The 18,238-nt window shown below is 36.0% G+C and overlaps 1 protein-coding gene across 1 annotated transcript in view; it reads right to left on the bottom strand.

Moving 5' to 3' along the window:
- The window catches only part of LOC141287624 (phosphatidylethanolamine-binding protein 4), a 185,110-nt gene extending 179,530 nt beyond the window's left edge, over positions 1–5,580 (bottom strand). Inside the window, exons 1-3 of the mRNA XM_073819778.1 lie at positions 5,445–5,580; positions 5,131–5,248; positions 2,577–2,703 (exon numbers count right to left, since the gene is read on the bottom strand). Of these exons, the coding sequence (XP_073675879.1) occupies positions 2,577–2,703; positions 5,131–5,237 (234 nt within the window). The 5' untranslated portion in view covers positions 5,238–5,248; positions 5,445–5,580. The remainder of the gene's footprint in view (positions 1–2,576; positions 2,704–5,130; positions 5,249–5,444) is intronic.
- Between the last annotated feature and the right edge of the window lie 12,658 nt (positions 5,581–18,238).

The following is an 18,238-nucleotide window of genomic DNA, read 5'->3' as shown; positions in this document are numbered from 1 at the left end:
TGGGGTTTGGGAGACGTGAGGGCGATAGATCATCTTCCAGCCAGACTGCTTAGCTATGGAATTTATAAACTAGCTCCTAAAATTGAAGTGGCTTTCAATTTTAGTTTCCAATTTACAGATACGGCATGGTACTTTGCTACTTTTCTCCGCTACAGTTGATTCTATTTCAAGTTTACCAGAATGATTCGCACAGCTCTAAACTCAAATACACCAATCGAGCGAGACAGACAAAGTTTGCCTGATATAGCAGCTGTCCAATGGCTCTTCAGTCGTATTGATGACTCTTTGTCTCATACTTCATCTAAAATGGCCTTGAAAAGACAACTTAGAGTACATAGAAATTGTAAAAAAGAGGAGTTTTAACACACTTTTTATCTGGTTAAACCATATTAATTATTCATTTTAAATCTATTATTATTATTAAAACAAAGAAACTAAGTTGTAAATATAAAGTCTAAAGATAAATCAACTTTAATTATCCCCCAAAGAGTAAAAATACAGTTAAAAAAATACATTGATTAAATATGATTGATTTCAATATTAATTTTAAAGGTTTAAGGTTAAAAGTTTTTTTTTTTAAGTTAAAACTTGAGTTGTGGAACAAATCAAAAGCTCCAAATGCAAATAATACTAAACTAAACTATTACTAAACTAAAATATGTTCTTAATATGATCATAAATGTTGAACAGGGATTCATATAGGCTGCATACACAGACTACAACTAATTATGAGTTAATAATTTAAAGTGTTGCTAATGATTCCAAATTGTAAAATTTATTTATGAATATAAAATATAGATTTATTTTAGATTTATTTTGTTTTATATATACAATTCTTAAACAATTATTATTTATTTATGAGACTTACTGATATAAAATTATTTTTAAAAACTTGTAATTAAACTTTATTTAGAGTACTACTTGTGCACAATACACATTTCTTAATATTTAGCCTAAAATATATAATTAGATTTGTTTTATATGTATAAATCTTATAATAAAATATAGAATATACATTTTATATGTCCTAGTAAAACTGTAATAGATTTAAAATGCATTTATTTGAACTATTTTAAGTATAGTTTAAGTATATTAACATATTTACTGACATATTACTTGAGACTTATTGATATAAAATTATTTTAAAAACTTGTAATTAAACTTTATTAAGAGTACTATGTGTGCACAATACACATTTTTTAACATTAAGCACAAAATATAGAATTAGATTTGTTTTTTTATATGTATAAATCTTATAATAAATATAAAATATACATTTTATATATCCTAGTAAAACTGTAATAGATTTAAAATGCATTTATTTGAACTATTTTAAGTATAGTTCAAGTATATTAACATATTTACTAACATATTGCATGAGACTTATTGATATAAAATTATTTTAAAAACTTGTAATTACATTTTTTTGGAGTACTACTTGTACACAATACTCATTTCTTAATATTAAGCCTAAAATATATTGTAGTGTCACTATTGATGAGGATTGTATGATCTTTAAATATAATCGGTCTTTAAATGCAATATATTTCAAGTGTACCGAAAGCATACATGCAATAGTTCCACTTTAACACAATCAAACTTAGTTGGACTTCAGCGCTACTTCTGCACAATTAAAGTGCATTAAGTACAGTTTTTTTTTTTTTTAAATATAAATTTAGTATACTTAAAGTACATTTGCAGGGCATTTTTATTAAGCACATGATATGTAAATATATTTGTAGTATAATGTAGTATTTGTAGCATACAAAAATATTTAAAATACATTTTAGTAAATATATTTTTCACTAAGGTATACATGTGTGTGTGTGTTATATATATATATTTAATAATAACTTTAATAATAAAAAAAAGAAATTATATTTTTACCTTCAATGCAATGAACTAGATTCATATAAACAACAAAAACAGCTAAAAACAAACTTTATGGTGTCAAAAAGGATCACATAATGTCAGTAAAGATATCCATGCTTTTTCTATGTCATACTCAGAAAGAGCTTTATGTGTGTAAAATGAATTCATTTTAAAACGGATATCCTTCAGTTATGGAACACTTGCGCCATCTTCTGGAGACATAATATAACAACAACACACCAGAATGACATGAAATAAAGTTAAAAACTAATTCTAAGTTATTAAAATAGCAGATAGATTGGCTAAGAACTATTTAATTAACAATCTAGATCTTTCTTTTTTGGCTAAAACACAATACGTTTCATGTTTAGCTGTGTAGACACTTTAAAGCTGAAGTGTGTTGTTGCCATTGAGCCAGTATTGCTGTTTAAGGCTGGCCATTATGTTCAAACACACAGATCAGTGGCTAAATTTGCCACTTGTCAGGAAATCAACCTACACATGGCTTTCATACAGTTGTGTATGCATATTAAACCGGACAGGAGAAAGTATTAATAGTACACACATCACTAAGTTTATATTATGACACATCCTAGCCTGACAGAGGACCATTATTATTCACAGGTTAAAGGCTAAACCACTGAACACTAGTTGATAGAGTGAGTAAGAGGTCAGAATGAGGTTATGCAGTGAATTTGTCTTACCTCATCAGCGCTTGGCAGCTGTACTTGAGGTGGTCCCCATTCCTTACTGATCTTTTCTCTCATGTTCAGAGGGACGATCAAGCATTTGTCAACCAGCAGATCAGGGTAAATCACCTTTAGTTCTCCCCTAAAGAGTAAAAATGCAAGTGCGAATATTTGAACATGCCTTGTACTCCATCAATATTCAATAAACTGTTTTGGTTTCCCATGACAGGTCATGAAACACTAATATAAGCTGTGAATAGCCCATTATTACACTGAAAGTTGAACTAGTGAGTAAGTTGTTAGATTTGTAAGGCTCGTTGTGTGGGTTTTGAGTGGGACCGGCTGCTTAAGCATCCATGACTCAGTGCTCTGAGGGAGTCCTACACATCCCACACCGGCCTACAAGCCAGACTTCTGAAATCAGTTTGTTTAAAGGAAATATGGTTTGGAAATTAACCCTAGTCCGAAATTCCTAAAGGAACGCTAAAAGGCATTTGTATTGGATTCCTACTGGAATTTTAATGAACTGATCTCAGCCGGATAAAAAAAAGCTATTTAAGACATCAGAAGGAATTTACATGCATATACAGTTGAGGTCAAAACTTGACACGCACCTTGCAAAATCTGCAAAACGTTACTTATTTTAGCCAAAATAAGTGGGATCATACAAAATGCATGTTATTTTTTATTTAGCACTCACCTGAATACGAGATTCCACATAAAGTATGTTTACATATTTAGTGATAGCTGTTCATTAGTCCCTTGTTTGTCCTGCACAGTTGAACTGCCTGCTGTTCTTCATAAAAAATCCTCCAGGTCCCATAAATTCTTTGGTTTTTCAGCTTTTTTGTGTATTTGAACCATTTGCAACAATGACTGTATGCTTTTGAGATCCATCTTCTCACACTGAGGGACTCATATGCAACTATTACAGAAGGTTCCAACGCTTACTGATGCTTCAGAAGGAAAGACGATGCATTAAGAGCCGGGGGGTGAAAACTTTTGGACAATGTGTACATTTGCTTATTTTGCCTAAATATCTTTTTTTTATTTTATTTTTTATTTAGTACTACCCTTCAGGAGCTACAAGAAGATACTTACATGTTTTTCAAAAGACAAAAGTTAAATTTACCCTGATCTTCAAATTCCAAAAGTTTTCACCCCCTGGTGCATTGTGTTTCCTTCTGAGGCATCAGTGAGTGTTCAACCTTCTGTAATAGTTGCATAGAGTCCCTCAGTTGTCCTCAGTGTGAAAAGATGGATCTCAAAATTATACAGTCATTGTTGGAAAGTGTTCAAATACACAAAAATGCTGAAAAACCACAGAATTTGTGGGACCTGAAGGATTTTTCTGAATACAGCAGGCAGGACAAACAAGGTACTCATGAACAAAATAAACAACAAAAAAAAAACAGCTGTGGAGATCATTCAGGTAACAGCACAGTATTAAAAAACAAGTGTATGTACACTTTTGAATGGGGTCATTTTTATAAATTCAACTACTTTTCTGGACTATATGTATACATCTTTTATGTGAAATATATTATTCAGGTCAGTACTAAATAAAAAATAACATGCTTTTGTATGATCCCTCTTATTTAGGTAATATAATTAACATTTTGCAGATTCTGCAACTGTAAGTAGTTCATTATTTTTTTTATATTATTTATTTATTTGTTACAGTATTTTAAGCAAACATTCAGGGTGTTTTTGGGTGTTTTTCTATATTAAAAAGAAGTCTTATTAACACCTATAGTTTACGGCATATGGGTCAAAATGAATGTTCTTCATTTTGCATCTGTTATTTATAAATGTAATTATAGTACATATGTATGTAAAGACGATGTTAAATATAATGCTAATTCCTAGAATTACATATAGCCTGTAAATAGCAGCTGTAATTTCCCAGATGCTTTATATCCACAGCAATTTACAGTATAATTATAACAGAGACAGCCCTCTTGGAGCAAAGAGATACAAGCACACATTTACTTAGCTAAATAAGAGCATTGTTTTGACAGATTTAGCTTCCAAAGTAAGGTTAAAGTTAATGTAAGATTATGGATGTAACTTACATATTTTGTTATCATTGGATAGTCGCTAAAAATAAAAATGTTAGAGGGAAAAATACTGAAATTACATAATAGCGAAAGACTAAGGCTGATGATACACGGGGCAACTTTTTGAGCAATTTTGCCAGGCAACTTTGGGCAATGTTCCCTTTAACAGGCAACCAGGTGAGACTCAGGCCCAAACAAGCTACTGTATCTAAAATTTGTTACCCATTCTCAATAGGAAACTGCCCAAGCAACATTGTTTAAAAAAGTTGCCCTGCAACATTGCTTTAAAAGTTGTCCCATGCATCAGTCCAAAGGAAAGACTTCGTAGCTAAGCAAACAGGAATATCCAATATATATTAAATAAACATTTTGGCCTGGCTTAGATAATTATTGGTCAGTACAGTCTAGAAACAAGTATACATACTATCTCACAGATTTTAATTATTAAACAGGATATTGGTGACATTGAAAATCTCACGGGACAGAATGACAACATTATGAAGTCTCACTTGCAGAATTCAGCATCTTCTGAAGTCAGGTGCTCATCACAGGTGGATATGGTCATGTGACATACAGAGAGGACGCACAAAACAAGTGATGTATAAAATAAACGCATTTCCACCGACCCTTTAACAGAGAGAAAAGTGTGAATAACTATTTCCACTCTCTATCACATTATACGTATATAAAACATGCTTAAAGTGCGATTTTAAAACATTATGTTAGAAGAAATCTATAGTATAGGCTACCAAGGTTATCTCAATCTCTGTTTGTTTGTTGACAACCCGTATTTGATAACGTTCATCATTTCTATATCATTTACCTGCAATTCTCCACAAATTCTTGATATTAGTAGGTGACGCCGAGCTAGAACTTCAAACAGTCTCTAGCTGTCGACTAAAATAGCAAGCTAATATTATTAGGTTACAAAGTTAAATCGAGAAACACGTTAGAACCCGCCCCTTCTTCACTGCCATTGGTTGGCACTGCTTTAAGCAGACACCTTAACGGTCTATACATGCGTCAATCAACTTTTGTTTGTTGTTGGTGTGGCCGTGCTTTAAGTTTTTTTTTTTTTTTTTTTTTTTAGACTGCAGGTGCCACATGGCGAGTAGTTGTTAATGTAATAAGGTCCGTGTAGGGTCCGTGTGTTCATTTGTTTTTGAATTTAAAACGAAATAAGCAGAAATGAGAAAACGGTTCCTTTATTCGTTTTCTCATTTGTTCAGAAAACGAAAAAACGAAATTGCGGCTTGTTTTTTCGTTTTTTGGTTCACGGGTAGAAAACGGATAAACGACTTTAAAATTCGTTTTCCGCATGTGGGTGGTTACAAGACGCCCCTTTCTGGTCAACCAAATCTGGCCATCCATTGTTGTTCAACAAGATAAAAGACCATTATTTATGTATTTTCATTCTTTTGCAGTCTTTAAAACAACAAGTGCAATAACATTAATTACATAAAAATATAATAAACTAAGTTAAAAATAATAATAATAAAATAGGAAAAGCAATAAGAAAATCACATGTACATAGAAATTATTCAAACAATTTAAAATAATTTACAGCTTTTCTTGATTCTTTTAACGATTGCATGTTGCTATACCTGGCTGTTTCTATTAAAATGATTATCAACAAAATGATAGTCCTCTGGCTGGGCTTTCTTCTGTTCTAAAAATTAATTTGCACCCAGCATGTTTTATTTTGCTGTATGGCGTTAAATCTGAGTATCTGCGGTACCCAGACAGCACAAAAAGCAACAGATCAATGTTCAGTCAAGTGTAAATGCACAGCAGTCATAACTTTTCTTTTAGGCATTATGCTCAGTTTTGGACAAGTGATGTTAAGTGCACATACTGTAATGCAAATCGACTGAAAGTATCGAGGGTGGAGAATTTAATTTTTGCTGTATATCAGCCACCGGAACGTTTCATTTTCCCAGGATTTAAGTTATTATAAGTGCACAGCCTAGATTTAAAATGCTGATATCAGCTAGATAATAAATAACGCTTTGAAAAGTCGATGATTAACGGTGTTCGGTCATTCAACGACTGAATTACTTGGCCTCCGCCCTACCGTCGTTTTTGATTGAAATATTATATAGAAATATTTTTTAAAGAAATAATATCAAGGTAGTACAGCGGGACGACAGACAGTCGTCTGCTTCATACAGCACGAGCAACAACGCACAGAGACTAGTGATCCAGCGAGATGATTGACAGGACCATAGCAGAGGCAGAAGCGCATGAGCACAAGTAAACGTTAATTAAGAAAGTATGCCTGTAGGTATTATAAATATACCGATATATCATATTTTGCTGGGATTTAAGTTAAATGTGCACAGCCTAGATGCTTAGGCCTAAGTAAAATGTTGATTAATAGCTAGATAATAATTAACACTAAAGGCTTGTGAAGATTCGGTGTTTCACGGTGTTTGGCCATCCACCGATTGGTCACCTACTGGGTGGGCCCAGGGAAAAAAAATATTAGGCTAGAGTAAAAAAAAATGTTTGAACAAAAAAAACTGCCATTTTATACTGTATTATATATTTACACTGGATCACCAACTACAGTTTGTAATCTACAATAAAAAACTAACTTGACTCTCCAACCAAATATAATTGAAGAAGCCAATAATGCGTCCAACAGATAACACTTTATGGAACTATATATATTTATTTATACAACAGTTCTTTCTGGTTCTCAAATATGATTGGTTGAGAACCGTGAGATATTCTACTGGTATCGCTACAGGCACGCCCTTTCACAATTTTGTATCACTCCGCGTGTTCTAGCCGGGACCGTTTTTTTCCGAGTGTCATGGCGGACGTCCAAATCCCGTATTATTTTATAAATAATACTCTTTGTGTGTCACGGAATGTAGTTTTAAGAGGTTTTCAGGCGAGAATGTACTTGTTTATAGTTCAAATATGCAGTTTGTTAATAAAGATAACGTCTGTTTGAAAAATTGCTTCGTCGTTTTCGGACGTGCGAGAGCCATATAGTCCGGGGGCGTTCTGCACTCATCAATCCGCTCAGAGCGCTCTCACCACGGCCAGATCTTCAGGAATTTACCGCTGGCTCTGATGTCTCTGTAGTGGTTACACATGACATGTAATTCGTTATGGGTAAATCTAACGGGCAGTCTTTGATCTCATTAATTTATTATTTGTTCCAGAGAAGAAGATAGTTCATGTAGCATGTTTATGTAAATTCAATGCTGAACTATATTTTAACTAATGTATTTAATAATAGTACTTAGTATTGAGTAACGTGCTTACATTCGTGATGGTGATTTTAGTTAACGTTACATTGTTCCGCCTTTAGATGGCGACAAGAGACCGTGTTATGAGTGAGCAGTTAATACTGACTTTGGGACTTTTAAACTGAAGTTAAACAGAAGTTATTTTTAGCTTCAACAACAGTTTGCCACAGCGAATAAATGCACTGAGCAGCAAAATCACCCTTAATAGATGAACGGATATTAACGCTTTCTTCAGTAAACATTCAAACTAATGTCATATCATCGTGAATATGAATAATGAATGCTCTATCAGATGCAGGTACGTTAATGACTCGCTCAGTCCATCTCTCTGTGATAATACTCAAACATGATACAGTGAGGTTTTAATGCAGTAATACAATAGGCTTTCAATGAAGCAACTCAACATTCCTTCGTTACTAGTTCTAAACTAAAGTGACGTTTTGGAATTAGTAACGAGAAGCTTATGCTCAGCTGATCAACCGTCAAACTTTGATTTGAATTCGTGGCGGAAGGTAGGGTGACCATACGTCCTCTTTTACCCGGACATGTCCTCCTTTTTGGCTATAAAATTATGTCCGGGGGGATTTTGTAAAATATCATAAAATGTCCGGGTTTTTTACCTCATTTCACTCACCGTCATTAATTCAACACTTTAAATGATGGCGCCCGCAGCTGAATCATCCATCTGTTCATTTTACAACGCGCTCGTCCACTGCATAATGCAGCGTACAACACAGGTACAAATTTGTTGTAAATTGATTATTAAATTGTTTAACCAAGGTTTATACATAAACTCCTTGACATAGTTCAAGATAAATCCTTTAATCTTACTACTCGAACTGTCCATTTTAAATGGTTGTTAAACAGTAAGCAATAATATGCAAAAGCGGCAGTCCTTCCAGTAGGGTTGCCACCCGTCCCTTAAAATACGGAATCGTCCCGTATTTGAGAATGAAATTGCGTGTCCCGTTTTGAATCAATACGGGATGGGTTTTGTCCCGTATTTTTTATCATCTTTTTAAAGCAGCGTCTCATGCAAATCATCCCACACGCATTTTATGAAGATGCCTCCTTTCCTACTTTTGATTGGGTAATACTTGATGTCATCGTTAGTTTGATTGGTCTTTTTAACTGTCCAGTGAGGAGGGCGGGTCTTTTAAGCAGAGTCTGCCAAGTCTGAAAATGGCAGATGCTTCTCCAGGTAACCCCCCGCGTCTTAAAGTTTCAGAGCTTAAACGCAAGAAAGGTTCCTTTGCAGTCCCCCCCGCCCCCCCAGTATACGTCCCTTATTTTGTTGTATTAAAAGTGGTAACCCTACCTTCCGGTGCACTTAGTGTCCGAATTCACTCACTCGTTTTCATTCACTCCTTCAAGTGAACTGTACTAGTGGACTAATGTACAGTAGGGAATAGTGAATAGGGTATAGGGGGCGATTTTGGATACAGCCAAGGAGCTGCGCTGCAAGAGCTGTGTGTCACTATCATGCCGAAACGCAAATGTAGTAGTGATGTCCGGTTCGCGAACGAATCGTTCTATTTAACCGGATCTTCTTGGTGAACCGGTTGAACCAACCAACTTTTACTTTTTAACGTGCCCGACACTCCCTCTGATTCAAAATAATAAATTTCCCGAGTTATTCAGTTACTCAAACAGTGTTTGAACGGCTGTGAAAAGAGAGCTGATGATGCGCATGAGCAGAGCAGCTGCCAGAGCGGTTGTCGTTCTCGAGTCATGAATCGGTTGCAGCGGTTGTCGGATCACCAGTACACTGAACGAGAATCGCTTTCTTTCGGATCACCAGTACACTGAACGAGAACCGGTTTCTTTCGGACGCGTCCGATTTGAGAATCGATGAGCTGATACTGTGCGCATGCGTGTCATTTTTCAAGCGGATGAAATGAAGCACGTTAGTCAAGTTGGTCTATTTTGTTAAACGTTTTGTTAAAAGTTTACTTAAGGATTCTGTTAGGTTATTGGCTAAAAGGGTTTTTATGATCTTGGTCCGGGAAGTGCCGTGGTACCATAATAAATGAGATATTTGATTAAAAGAAAACATGTGATTTATGAATTAGCTGCACTGTAATAAAAGATAATGATGACATGCAAAAATTGTGTTTGTATTAAATAAACAATGTTTTAATGAAACTATACACAACTATAATTTGAACCATGTTCAAACAAAAATTATTATAAACATTTTTTATTTAACTTTTAAACGGTGGTATAATGATAAAAATGACTTAATCAAACTACTGCACAAGCAAACCAAGCGGCACGTTTCAGTCACTCTCTGTGTGAGTTCTCCAATCTCATTCTCGACTCAAGAAGCGGTTGCAGCGGTTGTCGGATCACCAGTACACTGAACGAGAACCGGTTTCTTTCGGACGCGTCCGATTCGAGAATCGATGAGCTGATACTGTGCGCATGCGTGACTCGTGCAGCTGCCAAACAAACAAGCTCCTGCTATGACTGACTCCATCTGAACCGAACTAGTTATTTTTTTACCACTGTCTCTGTGCTAATGCTATGAGCAGTTAACTGAGGACTTGAATGAGGGGATCTGGTGAAACGTATGTTTATAACAAATAAGTCTTTATGGATTGTGCATGTTCAGTAAGCTGATCGTGTTTCTGATTAGAATTAATTTATCTTATAATTTATTAAATCAAGACTTGTAAAACTTACTCATATGATCACTGCATGTAACTGTATATGGGTGCGGACGGACGATAGTAATTACGTTAATGACGTCATTACGTCATAGTGTAAAAGAACTGGTGAACCGGTTTTTTGAACCGGTTCTTTGAAACGAACTGTCCGAAAGAACCGGTTCGCGGAAAAGAACCGAACTTCCCATCACTAAAATGTAGTTTCACAGACGAATTGCAAAAAAAATACCCGATGTTCATTCGTGGTCATGATAAATGGGAAGCATTGTGCACCATCTGCACCTATGCTGCCCTCCAAAGGCAAAGTGCAGTAACTACACCAACACTGAAACAGAGAAAAATGCCTTTAAAGTTTTTAGGCCAGCTAGTCAAACATGTTGACACTCTTGTTTCTCAGAAACACTCTCGTTTCTTTGGGACAAAATTGATGCAGGAGACTTTGCCACAAGACAAAACAGTTTTCATAAAGTCCATTTTAAGCCTCAATTTTGACCAAATACGTAGTTACTGCACTTTGCCTTTGGAGGGCAGTATGTGCATCCTGCGGAGGGTGTCCTCTTTTTGGATTCTCAGAATATGGTCACCCTCACTCAAGTCTACTCGTGTGATATTGCTCATATATATTAATCGTCTGTCTGTTGCTCCTGCTGTATGAAGCGGATGATTGTCCCGCTGAACTACATTGATATTATTTCTATAAAAATTATTTCTTTATACATTTCTATAAAAAAGGATGGTGGGGCGGTGGGCAAGTAATTTAACATCAACACCGACTTTTCAAGCCTAAGCGTTATTTATCTAGTTGTTTATCAGCATTTTACTTAAGCAGGCTGTGCACATTTATAATAACTGGCAAAGCTGGCAAAATGAAACTTTCCTGTGGCTATGATAGGTCTACAGTACAGTAAAAATGAAATTCTCCACCTGAGTACCTTCAGCCGATTTGCATTACAGTATTTGCACTTACCATCGCTTGTCCAAAACTGAGCATGTCTAAAAGAAAAATTATTACTGCTGTGTATTTACGCTTGGCTGAACATTGATCTGTTGTTCTTTGCGCTGTCAGCTTTAAAAAATAAAACATGCAGATTAATATTTATAAAATAAATATTTCTGTGAAACGAGATAGGTTGAAAAGAAGAAAGCCATCATTGTGTTGAAAAAAAAATAATCTATCTAATAAAAACAGGTATAGCAACCTGTATTCGTCAAAAGAAACAAGAAATAATGCGACACAAGCTGTAAATTATGTTAAAGCCTTAAATCTTTTGTTTGAATAATTTGTAACTATATGTACTTATATGTATGTGATTTTCAAGGGGCGTCTTGTAACCGCCCACATGTGGAAAACGATTTTTGAAGTCATTTATCCGTTTTCTACCCGTGAAACAAAAAACGAATAATAGAGCCGAAAATTTTTTTTTTCTCATTTCTGCTTATTTCATTTTAAATTCAAAAACAAATGAACACAACGTAAATAAATAACATCCGTAGTGTTTTTTTTGTTTGTTTGTTTGTTTGTTTGTTTTGTTTTGTTTGTTTTTTTTAATGAAAAAGACATACGACTTCGGTCCAACTTGTTCTGGAGTCAGTAAACAGACTCTTTAGAACATACGATTCATAATGAGCCGAGATTTAAACTCAATTTCTTTAATTTCATTTTTATATAATCTGAATTTATCTAATCTGATCTGGGGCCTGTTTCAATAAGGAGGTTCAACCAACTCTGAGTTAAAACTTGAACTCTGAGTTGACTTACCCTGAGATGGGAAACTCTGAGTTTTCGGTTACAGAACAGCTGAAATGAGTTAGTTCAATCAACTCTGAGTGGACTGACTCTGAGTTAAGCGCGTGCACCGCAACTATAAAAAGCCATTATCAATGGAGCGCAGATATTATGAGTCACCATGGCAACGGCGCCAGACAAAAAGAGGTCTTCATATTTTTCACCAGCAGAACTGGATGTGCTTATGCAAGCATATGGAGAGTACGAACATATATTTTTAAAAAAAAGCAACACGGCTGCAGCGGCAAAGGACAGAGAGGGAGAAAATAGCTGCTCGACTCAATGCGTAAGTTTACATTTGAATTAGTGTTATACAGTATTGTGTGTAATTATTACTAAGTAATCTAAAAACTGTAATTTAATTAAAGGGATTACTCCGTAATTTAAAGTAAAATCTGATGTAATTGCATTAAATGCTGCATAGACTATAAAGCAATTCTCTATAAAACAAATAGTGGCTTTAACATCAAATTTTAAAGGATATATTTTTTTCAAGAATAATTCATGTAATTGTATAATGTTTATTTGAAAGCAATAAAAGTGCAGTTTCTTGTCTCTCCTTGTATTTTTCAAGTGGTTGAGGTTGATATGGGCTTTAGAAAGTAATTAGTAATAAGTAGACCAATACTTTCTAGAGATAGTAATTATTACATTAATCTAATTACACTGCTGAAGATGTCATTTGTAGTTAGTAATAGGCCTATGTCACGCAACAATTGAACGTCTCTGAGTGGGGTGACGGCAGTTCCGGTTAGCTTTTTAGGGACATTCTAAAACGCCTAACGTGGCTTAATGTACGTAAAAAACTACCAGGAAACCCCACATTTCTGTCAAACCTTACTTGGAACAAACAGTAACTACTATCTAAAGAACGAGTCCTTATTCGACAGGTAAAGTGAATAATATCACGTTAAGCGTTTTCTCCCTCATAGAAGCCCGTTATACGGAAACAGCGTAACGTGGTTTAACGTATCTCAACGACTAGGGAAAACAAACTTCTGTTAAATTTCAGTTATAATAAATACTTGCTGCTGTGAAACGAATGAAATATCATTCAGCATATAAAGTGAATAATATCACGTTAATCGTTTTATCCCTATATAACTCCATTAAGGAAAAAGCATAACATGGTTTGTTATAATGGACTTCTATGGGGGGGCGATCACTTTATATGCTGAATAAGAGCTCGTTCTTTTGCCAGCAGCAAGTATTTATTATAAGTAAAATTGAACAGAAGTTCGGTCTTTCCTGATCGCTGTTGAGGTACGTTAAACCACGTTAAGTTGTTTCCTTATTATGGGCTTCTATGAGGGAGAAAACGCTTAACGTGATATTATTGAATGTCAAAGTCAAGTGTATTTATATAGCAGAGATAAGAGTAATACATGTGTCAGATAAAACATCCTTTTTAATTAATCGAATTTTGTTTTATTTACAATCATTGGTGGGAATACATAGATGGGGTGTAGTATTTTAAGTTTCTTCCGACCACTTTGCGAGACGTAGATGCTCTCCTTGTTGAAATGCAAACTGCAAACGAAAGTGCTGCCCCGGAGAATATTAAAAGAAGGCCCCTCATCTCTCTTTATTAATCTCACCCAAGACTTGCGTAGTGTTTCGTCGTAAAGCAACCTGGTACGCTTCAAGAACAACTGCTGCCATTGTTTTTATCGTTGCAGTAGCGTTACTAGCAATGACCGGAAGTTCTATTACCCTACTCCGCGTTCCGGAAGCAGGAAGTGAGACATAGGCCTATACAAGTAACTTGCACAACTGTTATAATATCAGAGGTGACACTGGAAGAACAGTATGTTATTCAACCTAATTTAAATTTTCATGCAGGTGCAATCCTGCAGGTGTTAAAAGAACATGGTAGCAGCTGAAAATGAAATATAAAAACATAATTCAATCAGGTAAGGCTTGAGCATATCATGGTTGTAGTCTACCTGACTTTACAAACATTTGACATATTAAATAACTAAATAGCATCCAGTGTCTAGCAGTGCATCAGCATTTTTGACATAGGTCTAAATGTTCTTTCTCATTTGACTACTCAGCCAACAGAAAGAAGGCAGAGGCTCGCAAAATGGGGGGAGGACCTGCACCACCACCTCTGACAAATGCAGAGGAGATGGCCCTGAGCCTGAATGCTGGAAGGCCAATGGCTGAGGGAATTCCTGGAGGGACTTCATCAGAGCCAGTCACTCCAGAAGATTTAAGTGCCTTCATAAAATGTAAGAGGTTGTTTTTTTATATAGACTATTTGTGATATTTCCATTTTTTTTACTTTGGGATTTATTTTTCGTTGATTCTGATGGTAAAATCTGTCTTTTGGAGCCTCCTGTCCCAACAGAACCACAGGCAGTTGTAAGCAGCCTACTCAATACACCAGAAATTATGACAAATAGTGTTATAAAGTGTACTCAAATGCTCATCTTCACAGGACGATGGGGATGAAGAAACAGTTTCTGCTGCCACAGAGAGGCCTACAGAGGTAATGTTAATAGTATGTGTCTATCAAACAATCTACACATTCACATTTCTTCACCTTATTATTTGTGGAGTAGCCTATAGAATCTAAGTTTTATATCCAAGTATAAAATTACATTCTTATCTCTCTCCCCCAGAGTGTGGAAGAACAGCAGGAGGAGTGTCCATCAACTTCTGGTGCACAGATGAACACAGTTCAGTGATTTTCAGTAAATGCCACAGTTTAATTCTGTAGAATTTTAGAACTACATGATGTAACTGTAATCTACTGTATTTTCAGTTGCCAGTTAAGGAGTTATATAGACTTCTTCTTATTAAAAAGATAGAAAAAAACAGCAAAGAACTTGTATACTTGGACCGCCAGATCCAAAAGGCAGATCTAGAAATCGAGATTCTGAAGCAAAAGCTAGAGGTGAGTGCATGGTCACACAGGTGAATTCTAAGAAGTATTGAAAAAATTAACATCTTTTTCTTTTTTTTCTTTTTGAATGTGTAGGAAATAAAGAACACCATATAAATTGCTGTGAATTTGTGTTTATTAATTTTTATTTTATTTTGTGGTTAGCTGTGGTGGTGGATATAATGTATATTAATCTGAGAAGACATTGCGGCATATCATATCCCGGACTACCCTTCCATCCTGGAAATCTGCCGGGTTGATGGGGTCTTCCTCTGGGTCTTGTATTTGTAGGGCAGGGTGTTGCTCCCCTCTAATTATGGCAATATTATGGAGAACAACACATGCCACAATAATGTCGCAGGCCCTTTCAGGGGTTACCCTGAGGTAACGTAGGCACTGGAAACGTGCTTTCAACAGGCCTATGGTCATCTCCACACGGGCTCTCGTCCTGCAGTGTGCCACATTGAAGTGGCGCTGGGGGCCTGATTCAGGTTCTGGGTAAGGGGTAATCAGTGTTGGTCGGCATGGGTAACCCCTATCTCCCAGCAGAAAGCCATCAATCTCTCCTGTAAGAAAGTTCACATTGGTTTAGGGCTGCATAGAAGTTCCCCTGTAAGTGTATAGTGCATACATTGAAATACGTGCATTTACTTACCCCTTTCCAGTCTGTTGCTCAGGGTCGACTCACGATACATTCGTGAGTCATGAACAGAACCGGGCCACTTGGCCTCCACATTTGTAATGAGATGTGCAGCATCACATATGATCTTGACAGTGCAAAGAATGAGACATGTTATAGTATTGTGATGTAGTCTTTGACCATTAGAAACAATAGGCTGTCAGTGTACCTGCACATTAATACTGTGGATGGACCTCCTGTTGACATAGTCAACTTCATTTTCAGAAGGTGCAATGATGGGAATATGTGTGCCATCAATGCATCCAACCACATTCGGAAATCCTAAAAGTAATTCTAATTAGCCTATTAGTTTACTTCCAGGGGTCGCAGCAAGATGCTCTTAACTGAACGTCATTTATCAGGTTAGCCTCATTTAAACCGATTTATACATCACTGACCTGCAATCCTGTGAAACTCCTCTTTGATGGCTCTCACGGGTTTGTGCCCAGGAAACAGCACAAAAATTCTCAGAAAGCGCTTGAGAGCGAGGCACACTTTCCTTACAACTCTGCAAACAGTAGCCTTACTAATATGTTCTGCATCCCCGATGTTATACAGAAAACTACCATTTGCAAAGAAACGTAATGCAGTGCAAAGCATCTGCTCGGATGTAAGAGCACGGCCGCGATGGCTGATGTTTCTGATGTAAGGATGGATGAGATTATGGATGTATCTTATTGACTGTAAAGAAAAACAGTACCCCTCAAATAAAATTGAATATGGATATGACAAAAAATCCACTCTGGGCCTCAAAATCCTCTCCCGACGTAAATGTAACTCCCTACGGATTAATGCAGCTTCTTCATCCACAGGATCGTCCATAAAAGGACATGCCATTTCATTCACTTAATTTGATGCGCTCTGCGTGACTGAAATGTGCGCAATGAATGAATGTACCGAAATAATGAATGGGGTGTTTAAATACCACTTCCTCTTTAAAAAATGGGAGGAGACCGAAAGAAACTCTGGGTTTCCCGAAGAAAACCTGCTCCCGACTAGGTTCACAGAGTAAGTTGCCATGGTAACTGACTCTGAGTATAAGTTACCTCTCTTTCAGAAACGGGCTTGACTTACTCTGCTTTCTCAGGTTTAACATACCTCCCATTCTGAAACCGAAAACCCAGAGTTTCCCTCATTTCAGGGTTAACATACTCAGAGTTTTCACTTAACCTCCTTTCTGAAACGGGCCCCTGATCTCAGTTGATGTAATAAACAGGTGTTGTGAACTTTTTCTTCGAGACCAGGAGACGTTTGGATATCTTGAAGCAGAAGTTTCTCTTTATTGAGATACTAGCTGTGCGTCGCTGCAGTCATCAAAAGTCGTCTGACTAAGGCAGATACATTATAGTTTATATACCTTTCCAGGGGGAGGGATACATAGAGGTGGAGACAATCTAAACAAAGCATGCAAATGCAATACAGGAATCAACCCATTACCAGAGTTCCCCCAGCCCTGATCTCATTATCATAACAGTGTCATTCAAAGGCATAGGTGCTAATCCAATCAGTCTGACAGTATTGCCTATACCTTCACATTATCATATAGAGACAAAGGCATATCTGTATTTTGAGCTTAGAATTCACACTTAATTTGGGAAACCTGTTTAGGAACTGTAAGAGAACAGGAGCTGGCAGGAACCTCTGGCTACAAACTTTGCTTGAGCGAGTAATTTGTCTGATGTCCTCATATTTACCATAAATGCTAAATACAATGTAGGATCAACAAATCTTTAACAGATTCTTAAATTTGTAATCCTTCACAGGACTCAGCCTAAAATAAAGGTAAGTGGAAATAAAATGTTTTGAAATTTCGATGAACTCATGTAACTGCTGTAAGTTTATTTATGTATTTTTTTAACAAATGGTATATTTTAAAAATGATTACATACAGTATCTCACAAAAGTGAGTACACCTCTTACATTTCAGCAACCATTTTAGTATGTCTTCTCAAGGGACAATACTATAGAAATGAACCTTGGATATATTTTAGAGTAGTCAGTGTGCAGCTTGTATAGATTTACTGTCCTCTGAAAATAACTCAACATACAGCCACTATTGCTGGCAAAATAGCAAAATAGCTGGCAACAAAAGTGAATACACCCTAAGTGATAACAGCAGTATGTTGTTTAACCATGCAAAGCCACATGTCCTATTCATCATGTTTATGTTTTTGTCTGCTTGACAGGACCATACAAAGTTGTGTATCTTGTATTAGAGCTGTTAAAATGAAGTGCTTTAAGTACAATTCTCTCATACTGACCACTGGATGTTCAACATCTCATGTTTGGCATCTCATTGCAAAGAACTCTCTGAGGATTTGAGAATTAGA

Source organism: Garra rufa, chromosome 15 (genome assembly GCF_049309525.1).
Source record: "Garra rufa chromosome 15, GarRuf1.0, whole genome shotgun sequence".
Lineage (NCBI taxonomy): Eukaryota > Metazoa > Chordata > Actinopteri > Cypriniformes > Cyprinidae > Garra > Garra rufa.
This window is presented reverse-complemented; position numbering and strand designations above follow the sequence as displayed.